The following is a 21702-nucleotide window of genomic DNA, read 5'->3' as shown; positions in this document are numbered from 1 at the left end:
AACGAGCACGATTCAGAGGAGAGCCAGATGTCGCATAACAGAAGGCAGCCGTGCTCTGATCACACCAGCTGAGGAAGTGTGCTCCTGCTGCCCAAGGCCCCGTTCATATGCTCCCAGGTAGAGGTCATTCGAACCTGTATTTATCAAGAGACTCCCCTGGGCCACTGTCTATGCTGGGGGGCAAAAGAGACACAGTCCCACGGTGGAGACCTCATCTAAGGTGGGAAACACACAAAACCCAAAGTAAATAAACCAATCGATGAACATAGCACCATGAAAGCAATCCCTGAGTGTCATGGCAGAGAGAAGGGATCTATTTTAGACAGAAGGGTCAGGGAAAGAAAGCTCGAAGCTCTGGTGTTTAAGCTCAGACTTACAGAATGTGAAAAGTGGGGACGTGGGTCAGAGGGAAGAGCTCCTGAGGAGACCCCGGGATGGGAAAAGAACTCGACAGTTTTGGGGAACTGAACGCAGACAGTGGGGCTGAGGCTTGGCAAGGGGAAAGGTGATCAGAGAAGTGGGTAAGGCGAGCTCTCCCAGGGTGCTGAGGACCACAGTAAGGATTTGAGGCTTTAAGCAGGGAAGTGACATGATCTGATTTGCATTTTTGAAAAGACTGTAGTTGCCATGAGGTTATAGATTATTCCGTTAGGATCTGCGGGCCCAAGTCCCTCTCTGTAGCTGAGGAAACCACACAGGCTCTTGGCAACTACTTTTTGTCCCAAGGTGAGCCTGGGGTTGGGAGCTAAGGTGGACTGCTTTCCCTGTCTTGGTTTTGAGCTCAGTCCTGGCATGGAGGAACATCCCTTTGCTCCTCGGAGCCTCACCAGGACAACCACAGAGCTTCTCTCACTAGACCAAAAACTCCCTGAGGGCAAGGCAGGAACCTACACACTGTGGTGCCAACACCTGGCGCATGGCTCCGCACAGAGCAGGTACTTGGTAAATGCTGGATGAGGGAATGCTTGACTGCATTGGTCTCTAACAGTAGCATCTTAGGTTAGGGGACTGGTGCCGTAGCTATCCTAGAAATGGGACAGAAAGGCCTGGAGCGGACATCTGCAGTTGGTAAAGGCTCTGGCTAAGAGCAATGCACCAATGCCTACAGGACCTTCTCTCAGGCACAATACCTCACACTGCCAGAGCTTTTTCTTTAGGGCTTCAGATATTTTTCATAGAACTAATTTGAGTACCTTAAGCATTAATTTAATTAGCTTCTATATTCTCATATTATTCTCACAGAATTTTTTTTAAAGATTTTATTTATCCATCTGACAGACAGAGATCACAAGTAGGCAGAGAGGCAGGCAGAGAGAGAGGGGAAGCAGGCTCCCTGCTGAGCAGAGAGCCCGATGCGGGGCTCGATCCCAGGACTCTGGGATCATGACCTGAGCCGAAGGCAGAGGCTTAACCCACTGAGCCACCCAGGTGCCCCTCTTACAGATTTTTTTTTAGTAACTAATAAACTTTATTTTTCCAGAGCAGTTTTAGGTATGTAGAGGTCAGTACAGAGAGTTGCCATATACTCCTTGTCCCATGCTTACAGACCCTCCCCCAATGACATCCTGCAGCAGAGCGCAACGTTTGTCACAACTGATGAAACCTACGTTGCCATCGTTATTATCCAAAGTCCATAGTTTATAGGCACCACTCTTGGGTGGTGCACAATCTAAAGGTCTGGACAAAAGTATACTGACATGTCTCTACTAGCCATGATTCTTTTTAATACCGAATCCAGGTCTTGGGCTTCTTTCCCACTTCTAGGTCGGTTCCTTTGCTGGACCCCCCGTGACAAGACATGAGGAGTACCTTAGTCCCGGAATGTGGTGCCCGGAGTCCTTACCTTTCTTTTCCCCAGTGAAGGGCACAAAGTCTTCCCTGTCCTTCTGTTCCAAAGCCTCCTTCTCCAGGTACATGAGGAGGTGCTCGCGGTCAAACGGGCCGGTGGCTGCTTTCTGGGTCTGGTCTTTCTGTCGGAATCCAGCTGGTAGCAGTGCGCTCTAACGAGACAGAGATGTGAGCAGGAAGGACGGTGTTCGCCCTACTGACACTCTGGGACTTGGCCCCCACCCCTGGCCCTGCTGTCTATGGGGGAGGCAGGGAGAAGGACGCCTGTGCAGAGATGCAGGTGTGTACTGAGGGCTGGGGACTCTGGCAGGTCCCTGAGGCCCTACCTGCTCTAACCTCCTGTGCTGAGAGGGAGCCCCCGCCATGTGCACAGGCAGAACACAGCTGGCCAGAGCCATCTCTGGGTCTTCAGAGCTGCATTCTAGAATGTGGTAGCAAAAGGCCAGGCACCCTCCATGGCCTCCTTCCTCATAGATCACACTTGGGTTTGGCCAGATCTCTACCCAAGGTTCTCCCAAGCAGGCATACAGACACTAACAAGGAGCCAACATGGCTATAGGCTATACTCTCTTATTTCTAGCCTCTTTCCTGGGAAATCACATAAGCAAGTATTAGGTAGATGCTGAACGATTCCTTCCTTAACGTTCAAACATAAAAACCTTTTTTTTTTAAGGCTGTGTTTTGGGTTATTTATTTATTTTTAATCTATTTTTTTAATTTAAAAATAATGTATACATATTCTTTGGTTCAAGGGTACAGGTCTGTGATTTGTCAGTCTTATATAATACTTGTACAACACATACACTCCCCAATGTCTATCAAAGATAAAAACATTTTTAAAAGTAAATAAAATACCCAAAGTGTCTGGTGTATCAGCACATCGTATATATAATTTTTAGTGATATTTTTCTTTATAGTAAAATCACTACTTTGGATGCCTCTGATTCTAATTTTAAGAAAATACCATCAGGATGGAAGAAAGTGCTTGCGAAACAAACACTGTAACAAGCTACTTTGTTTTTCAAGAGCTCATAAAAATATTAGAATCTCCACTTAAATTTACATGATATTGTTGTTATAATTCTAATATCTCCATTGTTATGAGATCACCAAAGATTTCTAGTTATTTATGCATCTTTAAAAAATGAAGTATAAAAAAGATCTACTTGGGGGTTAAAGGCCTGGTTTAAATAGCATCTCTGACGTTTACTCGTATGAGCTCTTCTGTAAATTACTTCTCTGCATCTGTTCCCCTCATTTATGAAATGGGAGTAATATAATTTACCCCTAGGGGTTCTGTGCCCAGTAGAGTATAAGACCTCAAAGAAGAAATTTGGTAAGATTTGTCCTCTTTTCCTTTCCTTTCTTCTTCCCTAAGTCAAACTAGTCCTTTCTCAAGCAATGGAAAATATGTTTTACCATTTACATTAAACTGGTTTTTGAGAAATTTGCCATATCATATTGTAGACTTGGCTACTGAGTTTCTTCATGAATTTGTCAGAGTAAGTGATCAAGAACCAATCAGGGAAAGAACACGGAACTTGTATTTGGAGCTAAGGGATTTCTACACTATTGTTTAAGGACCAAGCCACACCATTTACTCCCTACTACCACAGACCACGATGTTTCCGTTGCAGCTCACGAACCTTGGGATCCAGGTCATCAAGAACATTTTCCAACTGTTTCAGTTCCTCTTCTGAGAGCTTGCCAAGAAGCTCATCTTCATCAATGTTCTTGTATTTCTCCAGCTCTTTTTGAAAAGGGAGTGCCATGGCTTCTTATATGTCCTTCTCATGGGTCGCGGACATTTAAACAGGCTGGCCTCCTGAGACTTCAGAATACTACCAATCAGAAAGAAACACCGTGATCGTACTCTGCAAACAGTACTTATTCACAGGAGGCAAAGGCTGTGCTATCTGCCAACGGAGTCTTTATTGGACAAAGGATTCCAAAAAACGGTCACACCACCTCCGTTTGCAGAGCAACCTGACAGCTTAGAATGGGTTTCCATGTGTACTCTTTCACTTACTTAGATCTTTACAAATACCCCAGAAAGGAAGCCTGGACAGATACTACTATCCCATCTGACAGGCAAAGATCCTGAGGCAAAGGTGGCTAAGTGCCTTGCTCGAGGCTCTAGAGCTGCCATGTGCCAGACCTCCTGGTTCCCAGCATACAGGGTGCCTTTCCACCACACTACTCTGCCTCCTCCAGCTTTCCATAGAAAACAGAGAAAAACAATGAGCTAATTGTAAGGCCTTCGTAAGAAGCATACTTGTGTCTTTTCAGGAGAGAGTGATGTGAAGAATACAAAATGGGGCTCATTCAGGAAAGAGAGTTTGGAACGTCCATGTGAGAAAGCATTGTCCAGTAACTCTCTGCAATTAATCCCAGTAAGATCCTAACATCCTGACTGCATAGTCTCTCCACACTTCTCCTCTCTTTTTGTTCTTCCCCGGTCTCCTGTTCTCTTTCTAGTCCCGTGTTTTTTTTGTGTCCTTAGTCGCACTGCCTAATTTGTTAAACCTCTAGTCTGCTCTCCTTTCAACCCCTTCTTTTATCCTACCTCACTGCTAAACTTCCATTCGGAACGTAATTCTTACTCAATCTCATCTTTCTTGCAAAGGATTTTCCATCTCTCCTCTAGAAGGATAATAATTGCATTTAGGAAATAGCAAGGTACTTAGCTGATTGTGTTTCTCCCTAGGCAATATTAAACTCAATCAGATCTTTCAAGACAATTAGTATTTGCTGTACACCTACTGTCTGCCAGGCACACACCTAGACAGCAGGAACCTAAAGATGAACAAGACGTGACACTTTCCTCAAGAAGATCACAGCTCAGTGAGACACACAAATAGAGATAATGCCATTGGATAAGTGCTACAATAGAAGTAAAGCATAAAATAGGTCTAAAAACACATGAGGAAGTAATCATTGGGCAAAAAGAGATTGCCTTTGAGCCTTGAAGGAAGAGACCTTAGTGGGGATGTGGGTGGGGAAGGGTTATTCCAGAAAAAAGGAACAGCATAAACAAAAGCACAAAGATAAGAAGGTGGATGATGGCGTGTTGGTGAACAGTTGGTGTGCTACAGGGAGAGGAAAGAACTAAAGTCAAGAAAGGGACGTTTGTGAAGGGCCTTCCTTATAAGCCCTGCCAAGGAACCTAGGCTCTGTTCTGTTGGAAATGGGAGCCACTACAGATGTTTAAAACAGAAGAATCATCTGAGAAGCCAGTTTTTTACATAAAGTAATTCAAAAGGTAAGAATAAAGAATGGGTTGGCATAGGAAGAGACCAGCTGAAGGTGAGCCACTGAACAGTTATTAGAATGTGGCTTCCTTCTCTAATTCAACTGCTCACCACTTTCAAGTTTGTGGTTTTCTGTTTAGATATCCTTTCTATGTACAACGTAACTGTCTTTTCCACTGGCCAGCCTTCTTTTAACCTTCTGTTGCTATAGTACAGGAAAATGAACAAATAAACAGAACCCTCCCCCAAAAACCATCCCACTAAAGTCAGAGACCAATTAGGTCATGAGTACTCTGTTTTGGTAGCCGCCACTAATTCACCATGTGACACTGGGCACAGACCAAAGTCTGCCAGGCCCTTAACCATCAAATGAACTGGCTGAACCACCCCCCTTTTTTTTTTTTTTTAGATTTTATTTATTTTATTTGACAGACAGAGATCACAAGTAGACAGAGAGGCAGGCAGAGAGAGAGAGAGGAGGAAGCAGGCTCCCTGCTGAGCAGAGAGCCCGACGCGGGGCTCGATCCCAGGACCCCAGGACCATGACCTGAGCTGAAGGCAGAGGCTTTAACCCACTGAGCCACCCAGGCGCCCCTGAACCATCCTTCTTAATGGACTTGACGTTACACAGTTTCCCACATTTCACATTCTGAAATTCAGATGTGTCTTACAATTGATGATCCTACAATTACTGTGGGGCCAACAGCAGTCAAGATGTCCCTGACATTGCTTATGAATGCATAATAGCAAAAGCCCCAGCTTCAAAACTAGAAGAATGGGTGTCAGGGATTCAGGAAAAAAAAAAAAAATCCCAGGGACTTGTAAAAATAGTGGACCACTCTTTTGAAACCTAAAGGGGAGGGAGTGAGACAGGCGGCAACTCAGGGATGTTTAGCAATGCTTCCAAAGGAAGATGCAGGTTAAGCTAGTGCCACATAATTACAGAGTGGGCTTAAAAGCCCAGCATTAAAGGCTTTTAGCTCTTTCACAGGTTTTTGAAAAAAATGACCACTCTTGACGGTGCAGAGGCAATACTGGGTGGAAAAGAAAGATATTCGTTATTGTGAATCAAAAAGTGATACAAAAAGTTACATTCTAAACGTGAAGAACTTTTAAGAATATTAACCAATTCATTTCAATTGTATCTACCTTGTCTATGCCTGGTGTGATCTATAATTTAAAAAATCTATTCATAGAAGCTTTATTTCAAATAGCCAAAAAGTATAAATAAACTGAATGATCATTGGTGGGTGAATGGATAAAAAGAAATCATGGTATATCCACATAACAGAAACTACTGGGAGGTAAAAAGGAATAAACTACTGAAACACATATTAACATGGATGAAAATCAAAATAATTACACTAATGAAAGAAGCCAGACTCAAGGGGCGCCTGGGTGGTTCAGTGGGTTAAAGCCTCTGCCTTCGGCTCAGATCATGATCCCAGGGTCCTGGGATCGAGCCCCGCGTCGGGCTCTCTGCTCCGCAGGTAGCCTGCTTCCTCCTCTCTCTCTGCCTGCCTCTCTGCCTAGTTGTGATTTCTCTCTGTCAAATAAATAAAATATTAAAAAAAAAAAAAGAAGCCAGACTCAAAAGAATGTATCAGGTATGACTCCATGTATCTAAAATGCTAGAGACTGTAATTTATATGACAGAAAGCAAATTCGTAGTTGCTTGGGGATGGAAGAGAGAGAGGTAGGGCGGGGCAAAGGGAAGGATCATGAAGGGACATAAAGAAAATTTTAAGTTTTACATATGTTTATTCACTATCTTGATTGTGGTGGTTTCACAGGCACATGCATATGTTTAAACTTAGCAAACTGTACACTTTACATATATGCAATTTGTTGTATATAAGTTAAAAGATTTCAAAAAAGTCTCTAAGTCTAAAACTGTTCTTTCAATAAAGTGAAAATTATATATATATATATATTTAAAGATTTATTTACATATTTACACGGCACAGAGAGAGACAGCAAAAGAGGGAACACAAGCAGGGAGAGGGGAAGAGGGAGAAGCAGGCTTCCCACCAAGCAGGGAGCCTCATGTGGGGCTTGATTCCAGGACCCTGGGATCATGACCTGAGCTGAAGGCAGATGCTTAACTACTGAGCCACTAGGTGCTCCCAAAATTACGTTTTTGAGGAAGCATGTATCATATTTTTGTTGGCAGCATTTTTTCCTTAGTGGTACATAAAATATTGGTGTGTTTTAAATTAGTGATATCTTAGGCCTGGTAAGAGTCTATTTGTACTTCTAGTCCAGGATTCTAAAGCTATCCTCCTAACTTCACATCTTTCTATGAAACTGACTTGCTCTCCTGATTTTCTAGATCATATCATTAATCTACCAGTCACTCACTTTAAAAACTTGGACCACCCTTCGATTCTACCCCCCTTCTTTCCATGGCCACCTGGTTAGCATCTCTTGCAGATTCTGACTGCACAGAACATTTCACACCACCCCTCTTCCTGTCACTCTTGTTTTGCACCTCTGTCCTTTGGGCCTGAAGTACTCTAACAGCATCTTGAATAGTTTCTGTTCTTCCCTCTGAGCCACCAGAACACCACAATCGGGTCATCTCTCTTTACACTGCTAAAAAGCCACTTCTCTGGGTAAGGACTTACAATGGCTCCCTCTTGTCTACAGAATGAAATTCAGACAGTCTAGCATCCAAAACTCCCACAATTTGGCTTCAGTTTGCACTTTCTGCTTTCTGTCTTCATTACTTTCCCAGGGAGTTACTCTATTCCAGCCAGAAGGCTTATTGGCTCCCTGTGACAGGAAGGATAATGACCCCCTACCTATGTCCAAGCTGGAGTCCTCTGGGACCTGGGGATACGCTACTTTACCTGGCAAAAGGGACCGGGTGGGTTAAATCAAGGATCTTAAAATAGGGAGATTATCCTGGATTATCTGGGTCGGTCCAACAGAATCACAAGGGCTCTTAAAAGATGGAAGAGGCAGGCAGGAGAGCCAGAGGTGTGAGGACAGGAGCAGAAGGTCCAGTGATGTGATTCCTGGCTCTGAAGATGACAGAGGAAGGGGCTGAGAGCCAGGAAATGCAGCTGGCCTCTAGAAGCTGGGGAAAAAAGGGAAATGGCTTCTCTTCCAGAGCTTTCAGAAAGGAGCACAGACCTGCTGACACCTTGACGTTGGGCCAGTGACACCAGTCTTGGATTTCTGACCTCCAAAACTGCAATGTAACAAATCCCCATTGCCTGAAGCCACTGAATTTGTGACAGCAGCAACAGAAAACGAAAACACTCTTTCCCATATATTTCCATTTTTCAAGATAATTGTTCCAGATATCTTCTGTTTGTCCCTCTACATCCACTCTCCACCTTGCTCCATGCCCCAGGAACATAACATATTCAAACTACACCCACAGGCTCTCTTGCTCTTGGGCCCACGTTTGGCCAACAGCAGGCCCTGGTGAGAAGCCAGAGGGCAGGGAGAGAGGGAGGCTGGTCCAGAATGCCACAGCTGCTCTCCCCTTCAGCAGACTCTAGGCCTGGGGTGGTGAAGGGTCTCTGTTGTGGCCCGTGCCTGAGTTCTGCCATCCTGCATTCCCGAAACCCACCCCACATTTTTGTGAATAGCCTCTTTATTAAAACTTCTTCAAATTATTCGGTTTGAGTGTGTCTTCTGTTTCTTGTTGGGACTTTGGCTGATAGAGTAGTATTCCTTGGAATGCCCTTCTCTGTTCTCATGGCCTATCCATATGCTTTGCTTTTGAGATCTGGCTCAAATCCCAGCTCTGCAGGACCACAGCATGTCAGAGGCGACTGAGGCCTTAGAGATCAGCCAGTCTGGTGGCGGAGACAGTTTTCCCTCACTTCCCTGCTCACTCTGTCTCGGTGTCTTGTGGCAATTCCTCTTCCTCCACTTGAAATGCTGGCATCCTCTATAGTTCTGTTTTATTATTTTTTTAAAAAGATTTTATTTATTTATTTGATAGAGAGACAGAGAGAGAGAGATCACAAGTAGGCAGAGAGAGAGAGAGAAGGAAACAGGCTCCCTGCTGAGCAGAGAACCAATGCAGGGCTCGATCCCAGGACCCTGGGATCATGACCTGACCCAAAGGCAAAGGCTTTAACCCACTGAGCCACCCAGGCGCTCCCATAGTCCTGTTTTAGATATTCTCTTCTTATACTATCATTCTCCCTGGCGGAACTCACTGCCTCCAAACTTTTAACTATAATCCATATGTTAAAGATCCCCAAAATCCCTATCTTTGTCCTAGACCTCGTTCCTGAGGGCTAGATCCAAATATTTCTAGCTGCCAAACCAACATCTTCACTTGGCTCCCTTAAGCACCTCTGAGGACTCTCATTTGTCCTCCCAAACAGCTTCCCCTACTCTAGAATTTCCAGTTGGTGCCAAGAAACCAGGGAGCCATCCTTGACACCATCTTTTCCTTGTCTCCTCCCCCTCCCCATCAATCACCAAGTTCTGTCCTTACCTAAACATGTTGGAATCCACCCACTGGACTTGTCTGCTCTGCCACATCTAGCCTTACCCACTCTCTATCCATTCTCCATGCAAACAGTCAAAGTGACCTTTTTTTTTTTAAGATTTTATTCATTTATTTGACAGAGAGATCACAAGCAGGCAGAGAGGCAGGCAGAGAGAGAGGAGGAAGCAGGCTCCCTGCCGAGCAGAGAGCCCGATGCAGGGCTCGATCCCAGGACCCTGGGATCATGACCTGAGCTGAAGGCAGAGGCTTTAACCCTCTGAGCCACCCAGGCGCCCCCAAAGTGACCTTTTTTAACAACTTTGCCCTATTACTTAAAATTCTCCAGGGCTTCCCACTGCCTTGAGGATAAGGATCAGATTCACAGTCTGGCCCCTGTCCTCCTCATCAGCCTTATCCTGCACCACACTCCCCATCTCCTCCTGGCTCCAGCCTCCTGGACCACTTCCAATTCCTGGATCGTGCCTTATGCCACTCGCTCTGCTCAGAGTACTAATGACCCCCACCCTCCTTGGCTGAATACGATGTATTCATCTTCTGGTCTCATGTAATCTTCAGTTCCTCAGGGAGGCCTTGTTTAGACACCAAGACGAGGTCTGGGTCACTTCTCTCCCCTATGGCATACTCCTTGATCACTGCTTTTGACTTTATTACCATTGCTTGTTTTATCTCTATCTTCCTTGCTAATCTCTGGGAGGATGGGAACTATATCAGTTTTATTCACTGTTATAATTCTGGCTCCCAACACAAGTTTTGTTTTTTTTTTAATTTTATTTATTTATTTGGGAGTGAGAGAGAGAGAGACAGAGAGAGCGAGGACAGCAGGTGGGAGAGGAGAAGCAGGCTTCCCACTGAGCAGGGAGCATGACGCAGGGCTCCATCCCAGGACCCTGGAATCATGACCTGAGCCAAAGGTAGACACTTAACTGAATGAGCCACCCAGGCACCCCAACACAAGTCTTGATTCAAAGCAGGCATCCCACAAATGCAAATGAAGAAAATGAGCACAGAGGTGAAGTGACCCCCTGGTCCAGAGCTCATTCCACTATATGCAGTGCCTCTACTCTGTGTCATGGAAATTTTTGAGGCCACCTAAGACCACAGAAATTGCTCCTCTTCCTAAATTCACATTGCCTATGTCACCAATTTGGTGTTCATCTCTTGCTCTCTCGTTATTCTTTTCATGTTTGTTACATATATGGTTCTCTCTTCAACTATACCATGAATTCCCAGAGGACAGGGTCAACATGGTAATTCTTTATATTCTTAGGCTTCGCAAGCTCAGGTTTGTATATTCATTCAACAAGTATCTACTGAAAGCCCATGATTTCCAGATACTGCTGGGACAAGAGCAGTGAACTAAATAAATGATACCCTGTGCCTCAACCAAGTTTACAGGTTAGTAGGGCGAGTAGTTACAATAACATGTTAATACTATGTAACAGTACCTGTTAAGACAAATTGCATATGTTGCATAAATGAGGGGATGTCAAAGCCAGAGGAGAAAAAAAATAGTGCATCCTCCTGGAGCACAACTTTGAGTTGAAGATTTGGGGAAGAGCCAATTACTATTGTTTAATACAAAATACAGACATACTGTGGAGAAGAATGCAGCATTCACAGAACTTTTAAGGTCAAACTGCAGATTTCTGGCTCATGGCTGGCTGGCCTGCTGTAGCTCCCGCCTGGGCCCCACAAGGGTTCACATCTGTTCTCTCCTCCTGTTGGCAATGCCACAGTAGAAAGTCTGCACAAAGCACCGCAGCAGCGTCACCTCCGGCAGAGTGTCTGTCCCACGGCAAGCGCTCAGCAGGCAACAAGATACTGACGCACATGCTGGAATGAAGCAAGTGCCCAGCAAGGCTTCCCGGAGTCCAGGTGGAGGTGTACACCAAGGCAGTTAGGAACACAGAAGACAGGAGTAAGGACTAGAGCTAAAGGTAGAATGCTTGGGCCCCCTAATAACTCTTCGGTTACCCAAAGACACAGGCTCTAGTAAGGAAAACAAGAAGTATAGCTTTCTTTGCTTCAATTTTCACTGCCTTATTCGAATAACTGCAGGATGAAAGAGGAAAAATCAGTTACCACACCAAGTGGCCAGCCTTTGACACAAAGACTTGGAACCACTGTCAAAACAAGCAGCCCTATTTATTAAACCCTGTCCAAACCAGAGACTAATTTTTGCAGAAGAGTAAACAAAAAATACTCTGAAAAACCTAGTAAAAAACTAGTGAAAAGTTTTTTAAACTGGCAAAACAGTGCCATAAGTTATGTCAGAGGATGTACATTTCTAGGAAAGCGACATAGGACTGCACATGGAAAAGACAAACCACACTCGATGGGAGAGGGGGTATTGCCTGGAGAAAGGGGACTTGGGCTTCAACTATAGTGGTGATGATTTATTCCCAAGTAGGGACAGGGAAATGAGAATTTATTATTCTCTATTATAAAAATTTAATATTTCATAATTATTTTTAAATAATCATGGAACCAAAGTGCATGAGGGTCATATCTACATTTTTCTAAAATTAGTAAATTAGAACAAAATCAACATATCATCATATTCTCCAACAAGACATGAGTTGTTCCTATGTATTTAATTCCTTTCTAGCTGTGGGTAAATACAAAATGTATACAAAACACACAGCCTGTTTTAAAATCTAGCTATTTGGATTTTTAAAAAAGATTTTATTTGAGAGACAGAGAGAGAGAGAGAGAGAGAGAGAGAGTGTGTGTGTGTGTGTGTGTGTGTGTGTGTTCACAAGCAGGGGGAGGGGCAGAGGAAGCAGGCTCTCTGCTGAGGAGGGAGCCAGACATGGGGCTCCATCCCAAGACCCTGGGATCATGACCTAAGCTAAAGGCAGACACTTAACTGACTGTGCTGCCCATGTGCCCCCAAATCAAGCTATTTGAAGATGGCCCAGTCATGTCTCTCTTTTTTTAAAAAACCAAATGGCTCCTACCATATTCTGGGAATACTTGCAGAGGATGAAGGACAGAGAATGGGGCAAGATAAGAAGGAGTTTCAGGCAAAAAGTATGAGAGGTCAATTGAAGGGAATAAGCTGAAGGGGGAATGAGGAACAGATCTTACCAGAATGAAGAGTTTGTATCTGAGACTATTTGATCTTAACTTCCCAAACTTATCACACAAAAATTGCCATGGCTCAAATTCTGCTTGAAAACAGTCTCCTTTTAAAACAATGTGCCCACCAGTGAACCACCCCTCTCCGGGTTCAGAAGACTTAAAGCAGGGGCCTTGGAGATAACCAGCCCTGGGTGTGATCATTACAGGTCTGAGTGCAAGTGAAACTTCTCCAAGCCTCTGTTCCTTCCTCTGTAAAAAGGTCAAAGAGCAGTATTCATCTCAGAAGGCGGAGGTGATGCTTAACGTGATAATGTGTGCACTAGGAGCAATGCCTATACGCAAAGACATGGAACCAAAGTCAAAATGAGCAGCCCTATTTATTAAACCGTGCCTAGTACACACACACATACAAACCCTCAGTCAAAGTCATTTCTCTTTTGTCCGTGGTCTGGGAAGTCTTTTATTTAGGGTATCTGTTCCCTCTGTTATCCTTGTCAGGATCTGTTGAATACAGAGAGGCAGCATCTTCTAAGAGCCCTGGGTCAGCGTTGCCAGGTGTAGTAAGCCACTATGCAGAGGCTGGCCAAAGGCGGAGATAGATTTCCCCCTTGGCAGGAAGCAGTCAAGAAGCTTCCTGATGGGGGCAGAAGCTCCTTAGCATGGAAGTCTGAGACTCTCTGCCTAGACTGCTACCTGGTTTCTCACTCTCTTGGCAGGTGCTACTTCCTGCTGCTGCTCGATCCCTTTGTCTGGCCCTATTCTCTGTTTTCTGAGGCGCCCCCATATCCCGACTTCCATTTCCTTGCCTTGCACATGGGTATGTGTGTCTGTTGGCTCACACTGCCTTTGGAAGTTGATGGTTTCTCACTTCTGGACGAGCACTATGGGTTCTCTACTTTCTGTCTTTTGATTCCCGTGCCCTTCTGGCTCCCGCTGGCTTATGTAGTCTTTGACTCACCTATCTTGTCTCTTACTCCAGCATCTGTATTCCAGCCAGGTTTGATCAATGTTTTGTTGTGCCGTACTGGTACTACGGGCACCTTGACTCATGACTACTTATCAAGATGATATGCAAAAGACTTAGTGAATGGTATGGAATGGGCACTGCCTAGTCAGAATGGTTGTCAGCTCTAAACAACAGGGATGGCTATCCCTGCACGTATGGGCTGAACAGCAGCCCAGTTTACCAGACTCTAGACCCCTCCAACTGCTCTGATGAGAGGCCTCATAGGGTGGTGCCTCAGATTTGCTCCTTACTCATATCCAGGCTTAGCACAGCTGGCCTTGTGTCCTGTTTCATGAGCTCCTATTACCCACAGTCCTAGAACTGACCTTCTCACTACCACTCCAACCAGAAGTCAATAGGGGAAACCTAGTGACATACTTAAAGAGAGGGGGGTAGCATTGATGCTGAAACAGGAGGCAAAACGTAAAAGCAGAAATATGTATACTCCAGGTATAGCAAAAGTCTCTTTGCAGCAAAAGGCTCTGTATAAAACTGTGTTGTATCTTAAGAGTTGATTTTGTTTTCCTGGCCTGGCAACAAGAAGTCTTTTCTGCACATGCCTTCTACGAACCTCTATGAACCACTTATAGTCTATAAGAAACGATTTGGATGTATGTGATTTACAAATAAAGAAAATGAGAGGAAACCCTACACCTTCTGTTCTATAAAAGTCTGGATCTGTTCTTTCCCCTAACACTCCCCTAACTCAAAATAAAAAGAACCACTACTGGGAACTTCCTTCTATATGGACATAAATCTTGAATGTAGAGAGGAAAGGGACAGTGCTTTCAGGATGGTTCTTCTTGTTCTTCTTGTTCTTGTTCTTGTTCTTGTTCTTCTTCTTCTTCTTCTTCTTGTTCTTCTTCTTCTTGTTCTTCTTCTTCTTCTTGTTCTTCTTCTTCTTCTTGTTCTTCTTCTTCTTCTTCTTCTTCTTGTTCTTGTTCTTGTTCTTCTTCTTCTTCTCCTTCTTCTTCTCCTTCTTCTCCCTCTCCCTCTCCCTCTCCCTCTCCCTCTCCTTCTCCTTCTTCTTCTTCTTTTATATATTTTTAAAGATTTTTTTTCTTTTAAATTTACTTGACAGAGATCCCAAGCAGGCAGAGAGACAGACAGAGAGAGAGGAGGAAGCAGGCTGAGCAGAGAGCCCGACACGGGGCTCGATCCCAGAACCCCGGGACCACCATCCGAGCCGAAGGCAGAGGCTTTAACCCACTGAGCCACCCAGGCGCCCCATGGATGGTTCTTGAGTAGAGCTAATATTTCAAAGGTTTGGGAATTATTAATGGAGGTTGAAGTTAGGGGATGCAGTATCTTTTTTTTTTTTCCTTCCTTTCTTTCTTTTGTTTAAAGTAGGCTCCACACCTAAATATGGGTCTTGAACTCATAATCCCGAGACAAGAGATGCACGTTCTATCGACTGAGCCTGCCAGGCGCCCCTGCGGATGCAGTATCTTACGAATAAATGATTGTGGGGCGCCTGGGTGGCTCAGTGGGTTGAGCATCTGCCTATGGCTCAGGTCATGATCCCCAGGTCCCGGAATCGAGCCCCACGTCAGGATCCCTGCTCAGTGGGGAGCCTGCTTCTCCCTCTCCCTCTGCCTGCCGCTCCCCCTACTTCTGCTCTCTTTCTGTCAGATAAGTAAATAAAATCTTAAAAAAAAAAAAAGAATAAATGATTGAGAGTAGCCAAAACAAACCAAGAAAGGGAATTTGTCCTAAGCCCCCTCACACCTCCAACAGGATGTAAATCCTGGTAACTCAAAGCCACAGATTCACTGCAGCGGTGTGTCACTAACCAACTAGTTCTCTACAATTCTTTCTCTTTATATACTCTCTAATTCATTGCTCCCTCCCACTTTATTTTTTTTATTTTTATTTTTTAAGGTTTTATTTTTTCATTTGACAGAGAGAGAGAGATCATAAGTAGGCAGAGAAGCAGGCAGAGAGAGAGGGGAAAGCAGGCTCCCTGCTGAGCAGAGCCCGACTTGGGGCTCGATCCCAGGACCCTGAGATCATGACCGAGCCAAAGGCAGAGGCTCCAACCACTAAGCCACCCAGACACCCCGCTCTCTCCCACTTTAATTTAAAAAGTCCACACTTAATGAAAAGATAAAAGAACGTTACAACAAATACTTGTGTACTATTCTCTTCAATTCACTGTCATTTTGCCACATTTCCTGAGCTTGCTCCCCCACCCTTAGACTTGTCCCTGAACTAGCTGAAAGTTGCAGATATCACCACACATTTCCTCTAATACCTGCACCTCACACGAAGAAGGACAGTGTCCTACATAACCACAGTACCACTATTGTGCCTCAGAAAATGAAAAGTAATTCCATCATATTATATAATATGTAGTCCCTGTTAAAATTTTCCAATTGTCTCCAAATAATCTTTTAGCAATATATATTGATAAAGGATTATATATATATACATATGTGTGTGTGTGTGTGTGTGTGTGTGTATTTTTTTTTTTTCTGATCTAGGATCCAAAGTTTACGCATCTCAAATTGTTGTTATACCACTTGAGTATTTTAATCTACAAAACTCCCCACCCTCCCAAATTAGACTTTCCAGTCTTTTTGTCAGGAACACTGCATAGGTGAAGTCATGATCTTATTGTATCCCAACAGGAGACTCTTAATAGATGCTGGTAAGCTTGATCACTAGGCTGAGGTGATGACCTCCTCATCTTTCCATTGTAAGGACCCATTTTCTCGAGGTAATCCATGTGAGATAATCCTATTCTCCAAAAACCTCTCACTCAAAGGTTTTGAACCCATGGATGAGTCCCTGCCTGAATTGGTTATGTTAGGCTTTGCTTAGCACTGGTTTTCTGGTTCTTATATTCCTTTCATTGTGTATTATTCAAACAATGACCCATCAGTACTCATCCTCTCTTTCCTTAGCGCATCTGCTCTCTGGTTACTTCTTGCTGGGGCTTTCCCCCATGTCTTTGCTGACCACATCTGACCACTTTAGCCGGGACTGGGGGAGCCATTTGCTTCTCCATTAACCCGCCCACCTCATGACTTCACCTTCAGCAAATTAAAAACAAACACAAAGAAACCATGTTGCCCACCAATTTACAGCTCTGCGAACAATAAAGTGGCTATAATACCTATTTATTCAGTTGACTGAAGAAAGTAGATAGAGAAAATCAGTTTTATTTCTTTAAAAAATCAGATTGCCAGAGCCTTGAAAAATATTTCCTCACTAGGGTAAAGCCGCTCGTTCTGTCACAATCAGGCTTTTTGTAATGGTGTTGAACAGACACAACCTCATCTCTTCAGTCCCCTGATATGACAATCTTGGAAGAACAGAGGTTTAGAAATCATGCAGCCCAAACGCCCCATTTTACATGCATAGAGAGACTCAGGTCAAGGGGCTTGCCCAGAGTCCCTCAGCTCCTTAATGGTAGATATAGGACAGGAACCTGATTTGAAAAATACCTCCTCTGATGTTCTTTTCGTTCCCTTCCCAAGTGCCTTGTGATTTGGCTGTTTAATGGGCAAGATGATGCCATAGCACTCGCGGCCTCCTTCAACGCTAATTTGCATTTTGCCTGCATCACCTTCCCGCCTTGGAACGCTTTAAGTAAAAATTCCCATTAGGAACTTATTTATTAATATTATTATTTTTTAAATCCATCTTCATTTCTGCAGATCAACAGGGACAATTTAGGAAGGCTCAGGGAGCACAAGCTACCATGACTTTAACCAGGAAAAATAAAGGTCTCGATGACCTGCATCAGGCCGCTCCCTGAATGCCGCTTTCCCAGAGGCCGAAATGCCCCGCGGGTGACAGCTCCAGGGGTCGTAAGACGCCTGCGGGAATACACCCTTCCCCGTCGCCCGCTGCAACGATGCGGTGAGGCGCACCGGGCTCCAGGAGCTTGTCTAACAGGCACAGGAGAGGGGAAAGCGGGGAACAAAGCCCAGCGTGGAAAAACCCAGCCCCGCAGCGCGAGGAAGGCAGGAGACCGCGCCCTCACTGCAGCGGCCCGGCGGGCTGCCGAGGCTGCGGAGCCGCAGTGCGGAGCGTGGGACCCACACCCCGGGGGCGCCTCCCGCCCGCGCCGCCCCGCACAGCTCACCCGGCCGCGGAGGGAGGCCACCGGCGGCCCCGGCTCTGGGCGCCCGCCGGGTCAGGCGCGGACGCTGCGGAGCATCCTCCAGCCCGCAGGGAGGGCGCGGCCACCCCCGCGCCGCGGGCCGGGTATAGCGTGCCCCGCCCGGGCCTGCCCCCGCACCCCCGCGCGCTCACCCGTCCGTGCGCCCATCCCGGAGCCGGCGGTGCAGGCCGTGCGTCCGTCTGCCCCGAGGTAGCGGGGACCGCCGAGCAGCGGCGGCGCAGTGGCCGGGGCGAGCGCGCGATCAACAGGCGGCTCCCGGCCGGGCGCGGCGCCGGGGCGCGCTGCGGCAGCGGAGCAGCCTGGGAAGCGTAGTTCGCGGCGGCGCGCCCCGGCCGAGCGGAGGCGGGACCCCCTATCCGGACCTCCCCTGCAGGTGTCCTCTCCCGGAATCCACGTCCCGACCCCGTCACCGCCCTGCAGGCGACGAGGACCTCAGCCTTGGGAAAACGCTGTGCTGGCTCTTTTGAGAAGCTCGGGGCTGCGGATAGGGTGGGTGACAAAGGTTTTTCAAGCCTGTGAGGAGCAGTTGGGTGAGTGAACATCTCGACGCGCAAGCCTTAAGATCTAGTTTTTACTGGGGCCTGGGGCGGGGACGCGGGAAGGAGCAGTAGCTAGGTCAGGTGCCTGCAAGGAGGGAGGTAAGCAGGTGGGGTTGAGCGAGGCTGATTTAAAGTTTGGGGGTCAGGGTGTTGAAGAGCTCATGCACACGCAGTGGCTTTTACTAGATGTTAGACTGGACAACACAGCCTATGTTGTATTGGCATCATCGTCCGTAAAGTGGACTTAAAGCCTGAAGATACATTTTGAGGACGAACCCCATATTAGTTGCATATATGAAAGCAGCTGTGCTGGGCACTTAACACACCCGCAATGAAGTTTCTTCCTTGGGAGTTACAGGGGTGTTCCCGGGCACATATCTTGCCTGGAAAGACCCACCTATAAATACTAAGTTAAAAATAGGTGAGCTTCATTGGGCTGGGTAGAAAAATGTTAAAACCCACCTCGCGTTTAGCCGGTTCACTTCACCCCGAACGCTCTGAAATGTTCTCTCTGCCGGGTTCTTGGGAGCTACAAAGATAGAGAAAATACGCTCTTGTCTTTGAAGCATGAAAGTGGGATGCGGTCACACGGGACTAAGGCAGAAATTCCTAAAATCCGTGGCATGATGGGATTATCTTTCAGACGCTTTCTCTAATTAGATGTGCTCTCACTCCTTTTTGAACCCCTTTTGCATACTTCTAGCACAACTCTTGTATATAGCATTTATCTGGACAGTTTAAGTATGTTGACTTTTGTGAAGTAGCTGCTATGCAGTAGTTCACCTTATGGTGAGATTTGCGTCTTAGGGATGTGATGGAAGGAAAATAAACCAAAGGGATGGATATAACATTGCTGGTGTAATCTGCCTGAAACAGTCAAAGGGTGAATGCTTCATAATCTGGCATGACCCGTCAGTTATCATGTGGCAAAAAAAAAAAAAAAAAGAAAAGAAAAAAGAAAGAAAGGAAAAAGAAAAAGAAAAACGCAGAGGAAAATCCATATTCGAAAATAATAACATAATTTTGCATTTGTGAAAATACTTTCCTGTTCGTGTTCTCACTTGATTTTGGCAGCAATCTGTGAGATACAGAGTAAGGCTTTCCCCCAGATTTCTAAGAGGTACAGAGAGGTGATAGGACTTGCTCAAGGTCATCTAGTTGATTATTAAGCCTATCTCCTCTCCTTCCACCCTGCACATTCTCTGCCTTCCTCAAAGAGGCACCCTCAGCACTCTTTCCTTTGTACATTTCAAACAGGGCCGTGCCTTCCCCAGAAAAGTTAATTCTCTAAAGCTCTTGGGACTAATGGGATGAACAATGGCACACAGGAGGTGCCTTCCACTTTCCACGGTGGTAATGGATTGCACCCTGGGCTTCTTTACCAGAATGGCACATCTGATCTGGAAATAATGAAATGAAATGGAGGTATGAACAAACCCACTTAAATCACGCTCCCACGTTTCCCTATCATTTGTTATTCCAAATGTCCTGGGAGATCTATGATATCTTTGACTTTTTCATATTGTGCATTTATCACAAATCATAGCCTCTGTTAAATAAGAATGGAACTACTTACAAATCAAGCCAGCAGTTTTCCCAGAGAAAACTGATGGTAGGCATAAACTCAAATAAAGCAATTTTATTCATATTGAAAGAAAGAGTAGCAAAGGTTTGATATAACAACAATATCAGTGGTGTACCATCTTTCTTTTTGGTGTTCTTGTGGTCCTCCACAAGGAAAATGCCTGTGTGTGATGAAATGAATGGAGAATTACTTCAGATGAAGTCTCTGAAAGGTAGCAGGGATAGAAATGATTTCTTAAGTTAAAGTCATAGTTGGCAGTGAAAGCAAAGGTAGAAGAGCTCTGACAGTCACAGAGCCATGTATGAGCTCCAGGAGGATGCTGACACCAAGTGAAAGGAAGAAAGTTATGAAAAAGATCTTTTTTTTTTTTTAAGATTTTATTTATTTGACAGAGAGGGGTCACAAGTAGGCAGAGAGGCAGGCAGAGAGAGAGGAGGAAGCAGGCTCCCTGCTGAGCAGAGAGCCCGATGCGGGACTCGATCCCAGGACCCCGAGATCATGACCTGAGCCGAAGGCAGTGGCCCAACACACTGAGCCACCCAGGCACCCCTGAAAAAGATCTTCTAATTAAACTCTGTCTGTAGCATGAGGGCTAGAAGCTAGTAGATGTTAACAGAAGATGCAGGAAGGTAGAACATTTAACCTTTCTATTTTCTTTAAGATTTTATTTATTTATTTGATAGAGAGTGAGAGAGAGAATGACAGAGGAGAAGGTCAGAGGGAGAAGCAGACTCCTCATGGAGCTGGGAGCCTGATGCAGGACTCGATCCCGGGCTTCCGGGATCATGACCTGAGCCAAAGGCAGTCGCTTAACCAACTGAGCCACCCAGGAGTCCTTTAACCTTTCTATTTTTAATGTTAAAACTTAATGGAAAGATATGATCAGTTCCAGTTTGTTTAGTTCTTTAAATCTAATACCCATGTCTAAAACTTTTTAACGGCTAGAAGGAAATCAGCCGTGCCTAGGAACTTGGCAGCCGAAACCCATCATCATTTCTGGACCATATCTTGTAGGTCTATTTATTTATTTATTTATTTGTCAGAGAGAGAGAGTGAGTGAGTGCACAAGCAGGCAGAGTGGCAGGCGGAGGCAGAGAAAGAAGCAGGCTACATGCCAAGCAAGGAGCCCCGTGTGGGACTTGATCCCAGGACCCTGGGATCATGACCTGAGCCGAAGGCAGTGGCTTAACCCACTGAGCCACCCAGGCGTCCCCATATCTTGTAGGTTTAATTTTTGAACTTGCTTTTTCCAAAATGTAAAATTGAAACAGCTAGAGCTGGGAGAGACCTTACATATAATCTTATCTCGTGTCTTTGTGCAGGCAAGAAAGCTGATAGCTCAACAGTAAATGTCACTTGAAAGAAAGTAAAAAATTCTGTGTGGCACTTATAAAGAAGTATTTGCGTTATTCACAATGGACTATGTAGCATAGCTCATTAGGAACATGAAGCAAATACTGTTGCTTGCCCACTCAACATCCATTTACCCCTCTTCTTCTTTGCAGAAGCCTTTATAGGTGTTGACCCACCAAGGAAGGTGATCCTATTACCATCTCAGAGGTACACTCCTAAACTACCATGGGCAAGGGGAATAAGATCCTCTTGATTGGCTAGTGAGAGGTTATAGGTGGGCATATGACCCAGTTTTGTCACTGAAACCTGAGGAAAGGTGTGCTGAAAACCTTCTGGGAAAGATTTTACTTGCTCTTAAACAGAGACATACAGGGCGCCTGGGTGGCTCAGTGGGTTAAGCCTCTGCCTTTGGCTCAGGTCATGA

At 45.3% G+C, this 21702-nt stretch overlaps 1 protein-coding gene across 1 annotated transcript in view; it reads right to left on the bottom strand.

Annotated features, from left to right (window-relative positions):
* Nucleotides 1-18068, bottom strand: part of TMOD2 (tropomodulin 2) — a 49182-nt gene extending 31114 nt beyond the window's left edge. Inside the window, exons 1-3 of the mRNA XM_046008786.1 lie at nt 17933-18068; nt 3495-3689; nt 1844-2000 (exon numbers count right to left, since the gene is read on the bottom strand). Of these exons, the coding sequence (XP_045864742.1) occupies nt 1844-2000; nt 3495-3620 (283 nt within the window). The 5' untranslated portion in view covers nt 3621-3689; nt 17933-18068. The remainder of the gene's footprint in view (nt 1-1843; nt 2001-3494; nt 3690-17932) is intronic.
* Between the last annotated feature and the right edge of the window lie 3634 nt (nt 18069-21702).

This window comes from Meles meles, chromosome 6, assembly GCF_922984935.1.
Source record: "Meles meles chromosome 6, mMelMel3.1 paternal haplotype, whole genome shotgun sequence".
NCBI lineage: Eukaryota > Metazoa > Chordata > Mammalia > Carnivora > Mustelidae > Meles > Meles meles.
The sequence above is the reverse complement of the archived record's forward strand: the minus strand, read 5'-3'. Positions and strand labels throughout refer to the sequence as shown.